The sequence below is a fragment of the Zootoca vivipara genome, chromosome 6 (assembly GCF_963506605.1).
Source record: "Zootoca vivipara chromosome 6, rZooViv1.1, whole genome shotgun sequence".
In the NCBI taxonomy this organism is placed as follows: domain Eukaryota; kingdom Metazoa; phylum Chordata; class Lepidosauria; order Squamata; family Lacertidae; genus Zootoca; species Zootoca vivipara.
The window spans coordinates 80,257,260-80,274,213 of record NC_083281.1 but is presented as its reverse complement, the minus strand read 5'-3'; the positions used below and the strand labels follow the sequence as shown (position 1 = coordinate 80,274,213).

The 16,954-nt window shown below is 45.9% G+C and overlaps 1 protein-coding gene across 5 annotated transcripts in view; it reads left to right on the top strand.

Annotated features, from left to right (window-relative positions):
• MIB2 (MIB E3 ubiquitin protein ligase 2) overlaps positions 1 to 16,946 on the top strand; it is a 66,774-nt gene extending 49,828 nt beyond the window's left edge. For 4 of the 5 annotated variants that reach the window (XM_035120288.2, XM_035120290.2, XM_035120289.2 and 1 more), the window contains 12 exons: positions 2,994 to 3,098; positions 5,340 to 5,502; positions 6,839 to 6,972; positions 7,836 to 7,984; positions 9,747 to 9,903; positions 10,611 to 10,765; positions 12,585 to 12,711; positions 13,535 to 13,762; positions 14,566 to 14,744; positions 15,531 to 15,715; positions 16,014 to 16,079; positions 16,220 to 16,946. In XM_035120288.2, the coding sequence (XP_034976179.1) occupies positions 2,994 to 3,098; positions 5,340 to 5,502; positions 6,839 to 6,972; positions 7,836 to 7,984; positions 9,747 to 9,903; positions 10,611 to 10,765; positions 12,585 to 12,711; positions 13,535 to 13,762; positions 14,566 to 14,744; positions 15,531 to 15,715; positions 16,014 to 16,079; positions 16,220 to 16,461 (1,890 nt within the window). In that variant the 3' untranslated portion in view covers positions 16,462 to 16,946. The remainder of the gene's footprint in view (positions 1 to 2,993; positions 3,099 to 5,339; positions 5,503 to 6,838; positions 6,973 to 7,835; positions 7,985 to 9,746; positions 9,904 to 10,610; positions 10,766 to 12,584; positions 12,712 to 13,534; positions 13,763 to 14,565; positions 14,745 to 15,530; positions 15,716 to 16,013; positions 16,080 to 16,219) is intronic. The other variant, XM_035120292.2, reaches the window with a different exon arrangement.
• Positions 16,947 to 16,954: the final 8 nt, after the last annotated feature.

The window sequence follows — 16,954 nt, the reverse complement described above, 5'->3', positions numbered from 1 at the left end:
AGTAAAGGTAAAGGGACCCCTGACCATTAGGTCCAGTCGTGACCGACTCTGGGGTTGCGCGCTCATCTCGCATTATTGGCCGAGGGAGCCGGCGTACAGCTTCCAGGTCATGTGGCCAGCATGACAAAGCCGCTTCTGGCAAACCAGAGCAGCACACGAAAACACCATTTACCTTCCCGCTGTAGCGGTTCCTATTTATCTACTTGCACTTTGACGTGCTTTCGAACTGCTAGGTTGGCAGGAGCTGGGACCAAGCAATGGGAGCTCACCCTGTCGCAGGGATTCGAACCGCCGACCTTCTGATCAGCAAGCCCTAGGCTCAGTGGTTTAGACCACAGCGCCACCTGGGTACATTAGTGGTGGATTTATACTGGACCATCCACATGTCCTTTTGCTTTATTAGTTGTTCCATGACGCTTCCCCAATGTTCCTATGTTATTACCCCCGCAGATCTTTGTTTTGTCCCAGCAAGTGTATATTTCAGTGAATTACCAAGAATTGGTCATTGTCACATTCGTGGACAATTGTCCGCAAATCCTTCTCCCTCCCCAAGTGACAAATGTGAAGTTGTGTAGAGATACACCAATAAGATGTTGGCAGTCGCTTAATTCTGACGTTCAGCGTTTGCTTGCTGTTGTGTCGAAGGGGTGGGGAGAAAGGCGATCCGCTTTCTCTCCGGCTGTCCTTGGCTCCAGCACAAGTTCCGACAAGCAACTCTTTTTGTCAGTGGCACTCTTTTTGTCTGGGTGACTTGCTCTTGATTTGGGGTAGTCTCTCCCCCGAAAGCGCTCTCGCCCGCCTCCTGCAAACCAGATCCAGGAACATCGTACGTGACAATGTCCTGGCCAGGGCAGCTCCTGCCACACAGCTTGAGTCTTGATGGCAGATTCCTCATGGGAGGGGGCTCGATGGCATTACCCTCCTCCCTTGCCGATGTCAGTGGCAGTTGTGGCTGTCTCACCCTCCCCACCAGAAGCCCCTTGTTAATCAAAGTGAAGTTTAATCAGTTGCTCGATTAAAGGAACAAGAAACACGTGATCGAAGGAAAAAAGCTGGCTACCTGTTGTTGTTTTTTAAGCAAATGGAGATGTTCATGGAGGAGGAGTCCCTTCCTGTTTGAACAAGGGTAGTCTCTATTTTGCTTTAGTTTCTATTATGTTGCTCAAGAACTTGGATGGGGTGGCCCACGACCCCCCCCATCTGTTACTGTAAACTCCAGCTCCCATGACCCATCATTAGCTCTGACCATTAGTCATGCTGGCTGGGGCTGGCAGATGCTGGGAATCCAACAGCATCTGGAGGGCCAAATCTTGTTCCCAATCCCTGGTCTTTAAGAGAACCTAAACACATACCCATTTAAAGCACACAGCGTAAAGAGAAAACAGGGGGTCCCCTCACACAGAAATCAATTAGCAGCGCCGTCTTAAGCGCGCCTGTCGCCATGATGCGCCGGATCTCTCCGGTGCCCTTCCGCCCCGTTTCCCAACGCGGTGGGCGCGGCGCTGCTGCGCGGTGGGCAGGCGGGCAGACACAGCGCGATCTCTCCGGCGCCCTCCCGCCCCGGGCCGGCGCCATCGTGCCCTGCGCCACCGGGGGTCTATGATGAGCCGGCCCTGTCAATTAGCTTCACTTCCTTTAATTTAAAGGGCATATGTTTGTCTGAAATGCGAGGGGAGGACCCACATACTTTAACAATGTTAAGAAATGGTAGATACTAGGAGCCTCTCACCTGGCCTTCCTTGGGAATTATAAGAAACCATCAGATCTGTGCAGTGGTTGAAACTGAGGCAGCTTTGAAAGGTTCAGTGAGTCCGCCATCTTGAATCAAAATGGCGCCCACAAAAATCCACTGTGGATTGTTGTGAGTGGCAGGGTTTGGGGTCGAAAACGTTTGGGGGGCCTGCGACTGGGTTAAAAGGCCCTACGAATGTTTGCCGAAATCTTACCCAGGGATGGTCACCGCCACCATCCTGCGTCTCCACGGTTAATGCTTGATGGATTTAGCTGTCTAAAAAATATAATAACAATAACAATAGTTAATAATAATACTTATATAAAATAAAAAAATTCCTTCAGTAGCACCTTAAAGACCAACTAAGTTTTTATTTTGGTATGAGCTTTCGTGTGCATGCACACTTCTTCAGATACAGTGAAATGGAAGTTTCCAGGCACTTATGTAGAGAAGGGGTGGGGAGGGGTGGGGATGGGGAGGGGGGATCACTCAGAAGGGTGGTGGAAATGGGTGATTGACTGACTGATAGCTGTTGATGACCGCAAACGACTGCAAATGGTTTTGCATGAAAAAGCAAGGGTTGAGATGGCTGAAGATCGCTTATCATGTATAATGAGATAAGAACCCGATATCTCTGTTCAAACCAGGTCCCTCCATGGTTTTGAGCTTGGTGATAAGTTGCAATTCAGCAAGCTCAAAACCATGGAGGGACCTGGTTTGAACAGAGATATCGGGTTCTTATCTCATTATACATGATAAGCGATCTTCAGCCATCTCAACCCTTGCTTTTTCATGCAAAACCATTTGCAGTCGTTTGCGGTCATCAACAGCTATCAGTCAGTCAATCACCCATTTCCACCACCCTTCTGAGTGATCCCCCCTCCCCATCCCCACCCCTCCCCACCCCTTCTCTACATAAGTGCCTGGAAACTTCCATTTCACTGTATCTGAAGAAGTGTGCATGCACACGAAAGCTCATACCAAAATAAAAACTTAGTTGGTCTTTAAGGTGCTACTGAAGGAATTTTTTTATTTTACTTCGATCCAGACCAACACGGCTACCTACCTGTAACCAATACTTATATAGTTATTTGTACCCCATCCATCTGGGTTGCCCCAGCAGCTCTGGGCAGCTGTGTATATTATATTATTTTATAATATAAAATATATTATATATCTATCTATCTCTTTCTTTCCTATGATTCCTTTCTCCCCCGCGCACCGAAAAGAAAAAAGCTTCTGATTTTCTTTTTCCTTGTAGCTCAACACCTTTTGGGTTGATGATGTTGTCCGGGTGATAGATGATATGGAAAGAATCAAGCAGTTGCAAGCTGGTCACGGGGAGTGGACTGATGAAATGACCCCTGTGAGTGTCCTTCCTATTCCAAGACAGCTCAGTTACTTAAAACAATCCAGTCCATGCTTTGCCCTCCCCCCTCTCCCCTGGTGTGTTAAAACTCGAACGCAGGTCTCCAGCTGCCACCATGTAGGGGAAGGGCTCACTGGTAGATCATCCCCTTTGCATGCAGGAAGTCTCAGGTTCAATCTCTGGGAGAGGCAGCTGTCTGAAACCCTGGAGAGCTGCTGCCAGACAGTGCAGACAGTACTGAGCTAGATGGACCCAATGGTCTTGATTCTGCATCAGGCAGCTTCCTGTTTTCCTAACATCAGCTCTGCCCACTGATTGGCTTCTGCCCAAGCTGACCCCGGCAAAGGGGTATTCAATCCCATCTTGCCCACTACCAAATCTTTGCCTTATTATGTCCCCCAGCCAGTGTGGTGTGGTTAGAGCAGTGGTGGCCAAACTTGCCCCTCCAGCTGTTTTGGGACTACAACTCTCATCACCCCTGGCCAACAAGACCAGTGGTCAGGGATGATGGGAATTGTAGTTCAAAAACAGCTGGAGGGCCAAGTTTGGCCACCATTGGGTCAGAGACTAACACCTGGGAGATCAGGGTTCAAATCCCCACTCAGCCATGAAGCTCACTTGGGCCAGTCACTGCTTCTCAGCCTATCCTACTTCACAGGGTTGTTGTGGGGATTAAATGAGGAGGTGGGGGGAACCTCATATGCCAACTTGAGCACCTTGGAGAAAATAGGTGGGATAGAAATGAAATGAAATAAATAAAACACTGTTTCCCAGCTGACACACAGACAAAAGAGAAGAAGCATTCAGTGTTCATTTCCTGCAAACAAAATATTTTTGGATGCAACATTATATTTTGTTAATTCTGGAGATGTGCATATTTCCTCAGAGATATGTCCCACTTTGGTCAGTGAGGCTTACTCCCTAGTGAGTGAGTTTCTTTCTTTTAAGGATTGCAGCCTGACTTGATTAATTGGTTGGTTTGATACATATTTTTTTATTAAAAAAAAACATTGTATACATTGCATACAATTTCTTTACTTTGTTCAGCAAGGCTTGCTCCCTAGCAAACAGTTTAATGGTCAAGTGAACGATATATACATTTTGTTAAGTAAAATAATCATAAAATGTCAATGTGTTGTTGTTGTTGTTTAAAAAAGGATTATGGCCTTGCTCAAATGATTAGAATAAATCAATTTTTTAAAAATCTCCAAAGCCTTCATTATGACATCTAAAATCAAAGAATGATTTCTCCCCCCTCTCTCTTTTCATTTGCATGCAGGATTTTGAGTTGTGTGCAGATTCACTGCATCCGCTTTTAATTGATTGGATCGCTGATTCATTCAGCAAGACATTTTAAAAACCTGGTAACAGCGCTAAAGGGGGAAGCATTCAAAAATATGACCAGTATCTCACATTCAACCCACAGATCGTAACTTGCTCCGCCCGTCTTGAGTTTTTGCGCATCTAGTATATTATTCATAGCTGTCAAGTTCTCCCTTTTTTAAAGGGAAATTCCCTTATGCTTAATAGGCTTCCTCGCGAGAAAAGGGAAAACTTGACAGCTATGATATTATTCCATAGCACTTCATGGTTTTGTTTTTTTTCTGAGAAGGAGCTGATTGACACACATACCTTTTTAAAAGCGCCTGACTTCTCCTTGCATTAAGGCAGGCATCCCCAAACTTCGGCCCTCCAGATGTTTTGGACTACAATTCCCATCATCCCTGACCACTGGTCCTCCTAGGTAGGGATCATGGGAGCTGTAGGCCAAAACATCTGGAGGGCCGCAGTTTGGGGATGCCTGCATTAAGGCTTTGCTGTCTTGGAATCCCATGTCCCAGGTGTGGGGAACCTTTGGCCCTCCATATTGCTGAACTGCCAGCTCCCATCTTCCCTCTGACCATTTGTCAAGCTTGCTCGGGTTGATGGGAGTTGTAGTTCAGCAGCAACTGAAGGTTACCCACACCTGCTATATATTGCTCATTGGCTATGGAATTTTGACTTGACAGTTGTGGGGAGGGGGTATGGAATGGTATATACTGGAAAGGGGCATGGCTGGCCGGCTAGTGAAATTGATTGCACATTCTTCAAAAGGACATGGCTGGCTGGAAACAGGAGTACTCCACAATGTAATGTTCTGCTGCTTTTCTTACTTAGACGGAACAAAAAGGATGAGTAACAAGAAGGAGGTTTTCCCCCCCGACCCCTCACGTTTCAATTTTCCCTTTCCCTTTGCAGACCCTGGGGCACATTGGCAAGGTGATCAAAGTGTTTGGAGATGGGGACTTGCGGGTGTCTTTTGCAGGCCAGTCCTGGACCTTCAACCCCGCTTGCCTGACGGCCTACCAGAGGGAGGAAGATGCAAACCTCATGACCACCGAGGATGCCAAGGAATCTAAAAGTGAGGAGTCTGAAAGGAAAGCAGTAACCAGCTTAGGAGGGAGGGGGGAAACCTTTTAATAATCTGTATTACATTTCATTTAAGGACATAAGAAGGGCATACAGGAAGCCCCACCTGTGTTTTGAATTAATAGAATCATAGAATTGTAGAGTTGGAAGGGACCCTAAGGGTCATTTAGACTTAGTCCAACCCCCTGCAATGCAGAAAGCTAAAGCATCCATTTCCTTGGCACTGATGGGCTGAGTTGATGTGATGGCACAGAATGTTCAGGAGCTTTCTAGCTGCTAAAAGGATAAAGCAGTTCAGACTGTTTGCAGCCCGGCCTGTGTAAGAGACGTTTCTGCAGTTCCTTGTGGGCTGCTGTACATTTATGCGGCTTGCTAAAATTGATTAGATTGAACACAGGTACTGAGACAATTATCCCTCTTGATTTTTATTTATTTTTCAAGCAACAATACAATACCAAAAAATACACAAGCCTTTCCTTGTCTTTCAGAGAGGGCCCATTGTAGCGTGTTTGCCTATAATATCTTTCGAAAGTGGCCCATGGACCTCCCAATAATGTTGTTTTGTATGTAATAAAAAACATGTTTTATGGCCATCATGTTGCCATGTTCAATTCCTATGCCCCTCCCTGCTGAAATATGAGAGGTCCCATCAGTATGGGCATTCTGTCGGCTCCCCAAAGCACACCTGTCTAGGCACCGGTCCCCTGAACTGAACTTAGGATTTTTTATTTTAACTGCTTTCATTGTTTCATTGTATATTTTAACTAAGCGTGTTTTGATGTCACTGTGTATTTTAATTAGGGATTGATTTTATAGTTGTAAACCGCTTAAAAGCCATTTGGGCATATAAGGGGCGTATAAATTAATATAAGAAGAAGAAGAATGTTTTGTTGATACAATTGCCACAGATGTGACCTTTTCAATGGTGGCTCTGCATTTGTGGAATCCCTTCCCTAGTGAGATGCGTCTGTTTCCAATGTTACTAAGTTTCCAGCGGAAACTGAAAACAGCCCTGTTGAAAAGCATTTGGTGGCTGAAGAATACTGTTCCCAGCATCCCTCCCCCGAGGTCACTGAATGAAATCACATTTTTAATTGTCACTGTTTTTAGATCATTTTTATAGATCTTATATAGTTTTACACATTTACTACAACTGTGTTTAGAAGGTTTTACAATGCTTTAAAAAAATTGTGGGTGTTTTTGCCACCCTGGGCTCCTTCAGGAGGAAGGACGGGATGCAAATCCACAAGTGGGAGCGGGGGGATCTCATGCCGTCCCTGTCTGCCTGGTGTAGTAATTGGAGGACTGTTTTCCATCTCTCCTAACAGGCACGCTGCTCTCTGTGGTGGGAAGGCTGCTGTCCCAAAAGACGGAAGCGGACAGCCCTGGGCGCCTGGTCATAGAGGCAGCACATGGAAATGTATCCAAGGTCCGCGATCTGGTTCAGAAATATCCTGAGAAGGCAAGTCGTCTCTGGAAATGGGACGCATATTGCATTTTTTTAAATATCTTAAAACTTCCTGTGTATGTGTTCAAATTTGTTTTAAAAGTATTTATTTATTCCTTCTTTCCCACACTCTCATTAATGATCTCCTAATTAAGTGATTATAGAATCCTTTGTGTACCTTACCTTTCCCATACGAAAAGTATGCATGCCAACCAAATCTGCGTTACCATTCGCTGAAAACTGCAGGAGAGAGTGGTCTTTTTTAAAAAAGAGTTTCAAAGCAGTTTACGAAAAGGATAAAGCAATAAAAATTATTGGTGAAAACAATTAAAACAACTGCTTAGAACATTAAAAAACCAATAGTGGGTTGTATCCAGTTATCAGATGTAAATGCAAACAACAGTAAGAAGCTAAGTAGAGCCCTGCAGGTAGTTTAGGCTAAAGGTCCACCTGGACCAGCATCCTTTTCTCACAGATGCCAGCCAGATGCCTTCAATGAAGCCTGCAAATACAGCAGCAACATTCTCCCCAGTTGATTCCCAGGAACTGGTATTCAGGGGAACTCGCAAAGACTTTTTAGTGGAGCGGCACTAGCAATTGAGAACACCGTTCCCCTTGAAACCAGACAGACACCTGCACTTCTGCTCTTTCATCACCTGCAGTAAACTTTGTTTCATTTTGACGAGTTTTTTCCTTTTAAAAAAAGAAAAATTAATTGAATTTTAGAGAATTAATTTGATTCAGTGTCATCCACCTTGTTCTGTAAATTTATTGGTCTTCATAATTTCGTGATCTTTATGTTGTTGTTGCTTTGAGTTGGCTGTTTACCAGCCTTCTTGTTGAATAAATGAAACGATGACCTTACCTTGTCTCATCAGGTCGACGTCAAAAACCAGGGCAGGACAGCCTTGCAAGTGGCCTCTTACCTGGGACAGGTGGAAGTGGTGAAGATCCTGTTGCAGGCCCACGCCAACATCAACCTGTGGGACGAGGAAGGGGACACAGCTCTGCATTACGCAGCATTTGGGTAGGTGGTGACCCCTGAGAACAGCTGTCACTCAACATGTGCATTTGGCCTTCTTAGTCCAATGGAAGTTGTCCACCATGTGGCCTTGGCCTGCCTTCTTACTTACAACCAATCAGGGCTTAGCTCTGTCTGTCTTTGCTCTGGCTCTGCCTCCCATTGGTCTACCTGCCTTCCTCCCTGTCAACTTCAGAGGGAACCAGCCACCACTGACTAAGACCCCTGGACTTAACCTCTGAAGAATAAATGTTTGTAATATGAATCTGGGGGCCGCTCCAAAAAGTTCTTCTAAGCCCTCCTTGCCGATCACAGCAGGCATAGTTCTAATAATAGCCTGTTCTATTTATATACACCCTATTTTCTTCAAGTCGGGCTTGCTCAAAGCAGTTCACACAAAAGCCTAAATATGGCAGTACAATTTATATATTTGAAACTGCTTTTGTAGGGTGATAGTCCTACTCAGAGTAGACCCATTTCAATGGGTCTACTCCAAGGAGTACTTCAATGTACACTGTTTTCTTGCATTGTAAAATTGCTTTGAGATGTTTCAGAGTACGAGACGGCTTCCTGTGTCTTAAGGCAGAGGTTTTCAAAGGGTGTGGCAGGAGGGAATGGCAAGCGTGGCAGGAAGATTCAAGGACAATCAAAGAAACATTTAAACATTTCAGTGTCGCCACACCGATACTATGGTATCAAAATAATTCCTTTTAATTTGCAGAATATGGATAGATATCTTTTCAGAATGAAAGGGCACTGGCTACTCTTTTACAGTTCTCCACGACATACTGTTGTGAACAGGGATTTTCAACTCTGACAAATAGGAAAGATCAGAAAAGAGAGAGGCTTCTTCGTGTTGATAAGATGAGAGTTTGTCTCAAATTAGACCTAATATAAATGAGCAAAAACAAGCTTACACCTCTTCTTGAGTTTGTATACATACTTAAGGTACAGGCTCATTTAGAATTATACTTTGGGAATGATTTGTGTTCTTGTTTTATACTTTCTGGATGCCCCATGTTCATATTATAAAGTAGTTGTGTTCTGTGTTATAAATCATGCACTGGTAGGAGTTGTTTCTTTGTTTTCCAGTGTATTCCTTATCAATTAAAAAAAAATTGGTGTGGTGGGAGCAAATTTTTATTCTGAAACCATGACCCAGAGAAAAAAGTTTGAGAACCACCATCTTTTTATATCTATCTTATGATTTTCAGTTTCATACATTTCAATAATTTTACAATCCTTTTAACATTTCAAAACTTGACTTCCTTCCCCCTCTTTCTGCAATTTATTCTTAATATTTTCTGCATATCCAAATTAGCTTAGTTTGCTCATTTATTCATCTACTCTAAATATCTACGTACAGTACTCTTATAAAACTGCAGGTTGTTACAATAATCCTGCCAATGTTCTTATCTGTTTGTAACTATTCCATAAAGCATTTTCATTGTTTTGATTTCTTATTTTTCCGGTAAGTTTTGCCATTTCTGCATCTTCCATAAGTTTTTGTATCCACCTGAGAACCACTGTCTTAAGGGAAGGGTTGTATCTCAGTGCAAGAGTATTTGAAGGTCCCGCGTTTATCCCCCAGCATTTCCCGGAGGGAGATGCCTGCTTGAAACCCTGGAGAGCTGCTGCCCATCAGTGCAGGCAATACTGAACTAGGTGGGACAATGGTCTGCCTCAGCAGAAGGCAGCTTTCAGTGTTCCTCAACACCTGTGGCCTGTCATTCTTTCCTCTTGATTTTTCACCCCTCTCGCTGTCCAGGAACCAAGCAGACGTGGCCCGATTCCTGGTCAGCAAAGGGGCCAATGGCGATCTCCGGAACAACGCCAAGTGCACAGCCCTCTACATTGCCGTCAACAAAGGCTTCACAGAGGTCGTGCAGGCTCTCTGTGAGCACAACTGCGACGTCAACCTGCCGGTGGGTTTTGTTTCGTTTTATGAATCTTTGCATTTGCATTCTAACTCATGGAATCATAGAATTATATCGAGTTGGAAGGGACCCCGTCGATCATCTAATCCAGCCCCCTGCAACGCAGGGAATTTGCAGCTGTCCCACGTGGGGATTGAACCTGTGACCTTGGTGTTATCAGCACCCTGCTCTAGCCAACTGAGCTGGTTGGGGGGAGGCATGTTGTGTTGTGGATTCTTTGTGCCCGTCAGTGAAGTGGAGGTGATTTGAGCAGCTAACAGGCAAGGGCTTTATGGATTGAAAGAGGTAGACACCTGCAGTGATAGTGGCTAGCTTAGAGGACATCCACAGGGGTTTAGGCACATTGACGGAGGGGAAGTCTGTCATTGGCTGCTGGTCAGGGCATTAATGGTGCCCCTGAATGGAGTGTGGGAAGAGCTGTTTTGCCCGGGTCCTGCTTGCAGGCTTCCCATTGGTGACTGCTGAGAACAGGATGCTGGACCTAGATGGGCCTTTGACGGGATCCAGCAGTCGGGGGATCTTCTTGTGTTTTTATTCATTGTACTCTCCCTGGGTGGCTTTGAAAAGGGGCGATGGGTAAATTCACAGAGGATCAGCCTATCAATGGCTGCTAGCCATGATGTGTCTGTTCCTCCCTCCCCTCTTGGAGACACCTGACAGAGATTTTGTGTACCGTCCCACCTCTCCTCCTCAAGGATTCGTACGGCGACACCCCCCTGCATTACGCCATCACGGCCGACTTCAAGTGCATCATCGAGGCCCTCACCGAAGTCCCCAACATCGATTTCACCGTCCAGAACCAACAAGGATTCAATCTGTTGCAACATTCGGCTCTGAAAGGGAACAAGCTGTAAGCAAAAGAGTGAAATGACCTTAAGAAATAAGATCTAAATCTATAACAGACCATAACCCAGTTAGTTTGGAGTTAGAAGATAGAAAGGAAATAAATAGAAGGTGGAGAATAAACGAAACATTGCTAAACAATGAAAGTATAGTGGAAAAAAGCACAAGAATTATTAAAGGAATTTTTTGAAATAAATAAAACACAGGATACGAATATTAGAGCAATCTGGGATGGCCAACATATCAACAGTTATTAATTAAAGAACTTGGTGAGGTAAAAATAAGACCATATGAAGAGGTTAAGAACTATTGTAACAGCTGGCTGCAATATCACCAGGTATTGCATATCTTCAAACCAAGATTAAAAAAACAAATCAGATTTGAACAGAAAACATCAAAATTACAAAGTGAACTTTTGCAACCAAATAAGAAAATAATACCGAAAATATACAGCTTGCTACTTGAATGGGAACTGAAAGATGAGGTAATAAAAGAACCAATGATAAAAATGGTCACAAGAGCTAGGCCAGACAATTCACTTAGATAGATGGGAAAGGCTATGGAAAACCGATATAAATTTCACAGCGTGCTATTTGATTAAGGGAAACATAAGGAAGATGTTTTACCGCTGGTACCTCACCCCAGTAAAATTATCAAAGATTTACAAAAAACAATCAAACCTATGTTGGAGATGCAAAACAGAGGTGGGGACGATGTACCATATGTGGTGGGGGTACAAAGTGGTGAAACACTTTTGGATTATGATACATGAAGCGCTAAAAAAAAAATTAGGAGTCCAATCTCTAAAAAACCAGAGGCATTTTTGCTGGGTTTAGTATCGAATGATATCCCCGAGGATAAAAGGAATGTGTTCCTTTACGCAACCGCAGCAGCCAGAATTGTAGTGGTGAAAAATTGGAAAACTGACAAAATACCAGAATTATTAGAATGGAGAACCAAACTTTTCGAATTCGTGGAGATGGCAAAATTAACAGCATCAATTAGAGGCTGCTCTAATCAAAAAATTAATAAAGAGTGGGAATGCGTTAAGGAATACATGAAGCTTAAAAATTAATATGCAAAAGTTCAAAAGGCGCATGGAGACAGGATAAATAATATTATATTAAGGATGGAATAACAAATAAATAATAAGGATGGAATAGCAAATAAAGTGAGTAACGCAACAATAACAAAAACAATAGTAAGCAAAAAAGATCGCACACGGGGGGAGGGAAGCACTGGGTTACGGAGGAGGGAGGTGAAGGTATTAATCAAAATTGTTAAAGATTGGTACAGGATTTAAGAGAATTAAAATAAGGAAAGAAGCATCAAGAAATATCAAGTAAAGGTATCAGAGAGGAGATCAGTGTAAATGATAATATGAGACTGATGGTTTTGCTATATATGATTTTATTTTGGACTTGTCTGTTATAAAGAATATATATTATGTGAATAGAAAAGAAAAGAAAAAAAGCATGGCCAATGGTCAGGGTGATGAGAGTTGTCGTTCAGCAACATCCAGAGAGCCAAAGGTTCCCCCACACTTGTTTTATCTCACCGGTGGTAAACCCAAAGCGTCCCTTCTCCTCTCCTAATTTCAGTTCCTGGGAAGATCAGTGCACACTCTCTTGCTCTTCTGCCTCTCCTTATTTTCCTGCCTGTTGGACTGTGTCACCTCCAGCAGCCACCATTTAGGCCACTAGTAACCACTGAGTGGCAATGCATGCTTGCCCTTTGAGACATCCGGTGCCCTAGACTTGCTCTCTCTTTTTTCTTTTCTCCTTCCCCTCCCACTCCGCTTGGCTCTGATCTTTCCCACCTCCCAGAGCCATCAAGAAGATCCTGGCAAGAGCCCGGCAGCTGGTCGACGCTAAGAAGGAAGATGGCTTCACCGCCCTGCATCTCGCCGCCTTGAACAACCACAAGGAGGTGGCGGAGATCTTAATCAAAGAGGTAAGCAGCAAGGAAATCAATATAAGGGCATGATAAGAGCCCTGCCGGATCAGCCCAGTGGCCCATCTTAGTCCAGCAACCTGATCTCACAGTGTCCAAAGGGATGAAGCTTTCAAGCTAGACCTGACGGTCTTCTCCTTGAATTTGTCTCATCCTTTTAAAGCTATCCAATTTGGCAGCCCACACTACATCTTTGGGGGGGCACAAATTCCTGAGCCCCAAATTCCCCAGCGTTCAGCCTCATTGGGTGACTATGAGCTCTAGTGTTATGGGGTGGCGGTAGAGGTGGAACTTAGCCATCATAAGTTGGGCCTTTCCTTATCATCTCATTCATCATACTCTTTCCGGCTTTAAAAGGGGAGAGTGCAATTCAAGTCTTCTGGGCTTCCCACTGGGGAATTTCATTAGCCACTGTGCGAACAGGACGCTGGACTAGACGGGCCTTTGGCCTGATCCACCAGCCAGCCTCCTCTTACGAGTAGCAACGAGGAAGAGCTGTTGTCTTCAAGGACTTCCCACTGGTCAGCGAGAACAGCAGGCTGTAGACTAGATGAGCCTTTGGCCTGATCCAGGTTCTGTCTCGCACACACAAGCAGCAACCCATATTCCCCCGCTGGGGGCAGAGTCCAGAGCCTGCTTTCTTGCAGCGCTGCAGGCCCAGAAAGACAAACAATTGGAGCTGAGCGATGTGGAGAAGGAGCCAGGTTTTGCAAACTGGAACCATGGTGTCGTCTTGGCAAGCCAAGCACCACCGCCATCTTTCTTCTGCCCTCAACCCGACCAGCGTGCCCATGGCCTCTGCATACCCTATTCCCTTTTTCAGGGCCGTTGCGACATCAACCTCAAGAACAACCGCAACCAGACCCCACTGCACTTGGCTGTCACGCAAGGCCACATGGAGATGGTGCGGCTGCTGGTGAGCGAGGGCTGCAATGTCAACGCGGAGGACGAGGACGGTGACACAGCCATGCACATCGTCCTGGAGAGGGAGCACCTGATGTCCATCATGGCCAAGGAGCAAGAGGAGGGAGAGGAAAGCCTCTTATCTAAGGTGTGTGTGTGTGTGTGTGTGTGTGAGAGAGAGAGAGAGAGAGAGAGAGAGAGAGAGAGAGAGAGAGAGAGAGAGAGGGAGGGAGGGAGGGAGGGAGGGAGGGAGGGAGGGAGGGAGGGAGGGAGGGAGGGAGGGAGGGTTTCTGAACCAATCTCCTAGAACCAATTGCCTAGATCAGGCATCCTCAAACTGCAGCCCTCCAGATATTTTGGCCTACAACTCCCATGATCCCTAGCTAACAGGACCAGTGGTCAGGGATGATGGGAATTGTCGAGCAGCATCTGAAAGGCTGCAGTTCCCCATCTACATCCTAATTGCATCTAAATTGTGTTTTAGATAAGAAAGGCTGCATTGTCTTTTTTTTTTGCGGGTGTCTTATTCAGCATGTCATTGACACAACAATTGTGTATTTGCGGTGGATTTAAACTGTACTCACCCACATACCATTCTTGCAGCCTGGAGGAGACAAGTCTTGCACTGTAGCACAACAAAAGTAGGAAATACCCCCCCCCCCAAAAAAATCTAGACATTTGTGGTGTAAAAAGTTGCAGGATTTCAGCAGTAAGTGACGGGGCATACACGGATTGGAAATAAAAGCAGCATGTCTGCCCCAAAACTTTTGCAGGTGCAAAATACCTGTATATAGTAGATTGGTATATTTATTTTATGTTTTTATGGAAGCCGCTTTCTTAAGACACTTTCCTTAAAAGGGGGCTAATGAGTATTTTAATTCTTTGACAACTATAATATAATAAATGATTAAAACCATTTTTTAAAATTTACTTCTCCACCCCTCATTTTAGCTCCAGGCCTCTGGCTTCCTTGGAAATCTTGAGCTGAATGTGGGGGCGGCCATCGCGTGCTACTTGGCTCAAGAAGGTGCTGACGTCAATTACGCCAACCACAGGGGAAAGTCCCCCCTTGACCTCGTTTCGGATGGAAGTATAGCGCAGCTCATCAAGAACTTCTCCCAAAAATTCAGGTAGGACCAGCCCCATCCTCTCCCAATTTGACTTCCCTCCTTGTCTTCGTTCCAGGGCCCCCTCTCCTCATTCCTTCGTTGAAATGCTCTATGCCAACTGTGACCCAACACATTGCCCACAAAGTATATGTCCTCAAAAATTTGTGATGCACAAAACACTGCTCTTCCTTCTCCATTCTTGTTTGCACTGTTCAGCTCTCTTCCCCCCCCCCCCCGGCTTGCCCATGAAAACTGGGCCCAGACACCCGCTCTCCCTCCTGTTCTGACAGAGGGTGGAGCAAAGGCTTTCTCTGGGAGCAAGTGCGACAGTGGCTGATTTAAGCGCCTTCCCCCTCCATTGATGGGATGGAGTTGACACACTTTGTGGCCCTCTACCTCCCTTTATGCCATAGGAGCCAACTCCTAAGGGCCGTAGGGCTCCGGCCCCCACAATAACATATTTGAGGGGGTTGCCCCCCCCCCAAAGTTGATGGGCTTTCCCATTCGAATGATGCGTGTGCTCTGTGTCATGTGATTGATTATGCGGGGCAGGGCTCACCTGGGCCCCCACAATATTTTATTCAAGTTGGCACCCCGCTTTCTGCTCTTGTAGAGGTGACAGCCTTTTTGTGTCACGCCACACGCCCATGGCAGCCATCTTGTGTCTGTGCTGTGCTGCTACGGCGGCCATTTTGCAGCTGGCGCCCACAGCACACACTCACAGCATTCATTACTGCGGATGCTCACCCAGCTTCAGACCCGACGCCTAGTTCCTCTCTGTGTCTTTTCTGCTTCTGGCGTCTGCAGGGAGCAGCAGGACCCCTCAGAAAACTCCACGGTGGTGTGCAGCCAGAGGCGAGTTCACACCACCCCCAACACCATGACCAACCTCAGCGTGGCGAAGGTGGCAGCTCCCTCCGAGTGCCTGGTCTGCTCTGAGCTGGCGCTGCTCATCCACTTCTCCCCTTGTCAGCACAGCATCGTGTGTGAAGGTATGAGAGGGGAGCATGTCATCTTTGATCCCTGAGGGCATACCTTTCTTTTCCTGTTTGCACTTCCTCCCTGGGGTGCTGTAAAGCAAAATTGCACCAAAATGGGGAGGAGAGGCCCAGGGATCAAATCCCTGCCTCTCAGTACCTACCTCGCAGGGTTGGTGTGAGGATAAAATGCGGAGAGGGGAAAACCACGTAGGCCCCCTTGAGCTCCTTGGAGGAAAAAGACGGGGTGTGAATGTAATAAATAAATAAACCGGAACCTGTTCCAACCATTTCCCCCTCTCCTCGTCCTTAGAATGTTCCAGAAGAATGAAGAAATGCATCAAATGCCAAATGACAATTACCAAGAAGCTAAAGCAAGGTGAGGACAGTTCGTTTTAAACTCTCACATTAAGGTGTGTTGAATTTTTTTCAAATCCCCAATTCCAGGAAAGAGGCGCTGAAAAGGTGTAACGTGACTTGTGAATTCAAAATATGTCTTCTTTCTCTTCCCTCGAACAGACAGCACGGAGGTGGAGTGTGTTTCTGGTTCGGAATCCACCGGCCAACAGAAGCTGATGGAAGACCTCCAGAACCGCTACCGGCAGATGGAGGAGCGGATCACCTGCCCCATTTGCATCGACAACCAAATCAAACTGATCTTCCAGTGCGGGCACGGATCATGCCAGGAGTGCAGCGCTGCCCTCTCCGTCTGCCCCATTTGCCGGCAGACCATCCGGGAAAGGATACACATCTTCGTTTGAAGACAGCTCGCTCTTCCTTCTCTGCCCCGCCGCAAACCCACCCTCCCCTTTTAAGTCCCCCCCCCCTTTTGGATGAGAATCACGACTGGCCTGGCCTGTTTCTTAATAGCCATGAAGGAATGTGGGAGAGGCAGTTGGTGGTGGGAGAATCATGAGATTTGGGGCCCCCTGAATTCCAAGGCCCAACATGGCTTGCTTTTTCCGTTCCCCCTCCCCTTTTTAAGAATAACTAGAATAAGCGTGGTCAAGGGCCACAAGGCGGACTGGATGCAACTGAGGGGTGCTGTGTACGGAAGCCCACGAGGGCCAAAAACAGTGGTGTGCAGAGAGAAAGACCTATTGGTGTAATGCGTGGACTCTTATTCCTTCTTCGTAGCCTTATCCAGCTTCTGAAGGGACAAAAATACACGATCTTCCAAAAAAAGAGAGAGAGAGAGAAAAGACAAGCACGTTTCTTTCAGTTCCATGGAGGGTGGGAAACTGGGGAGGGGCG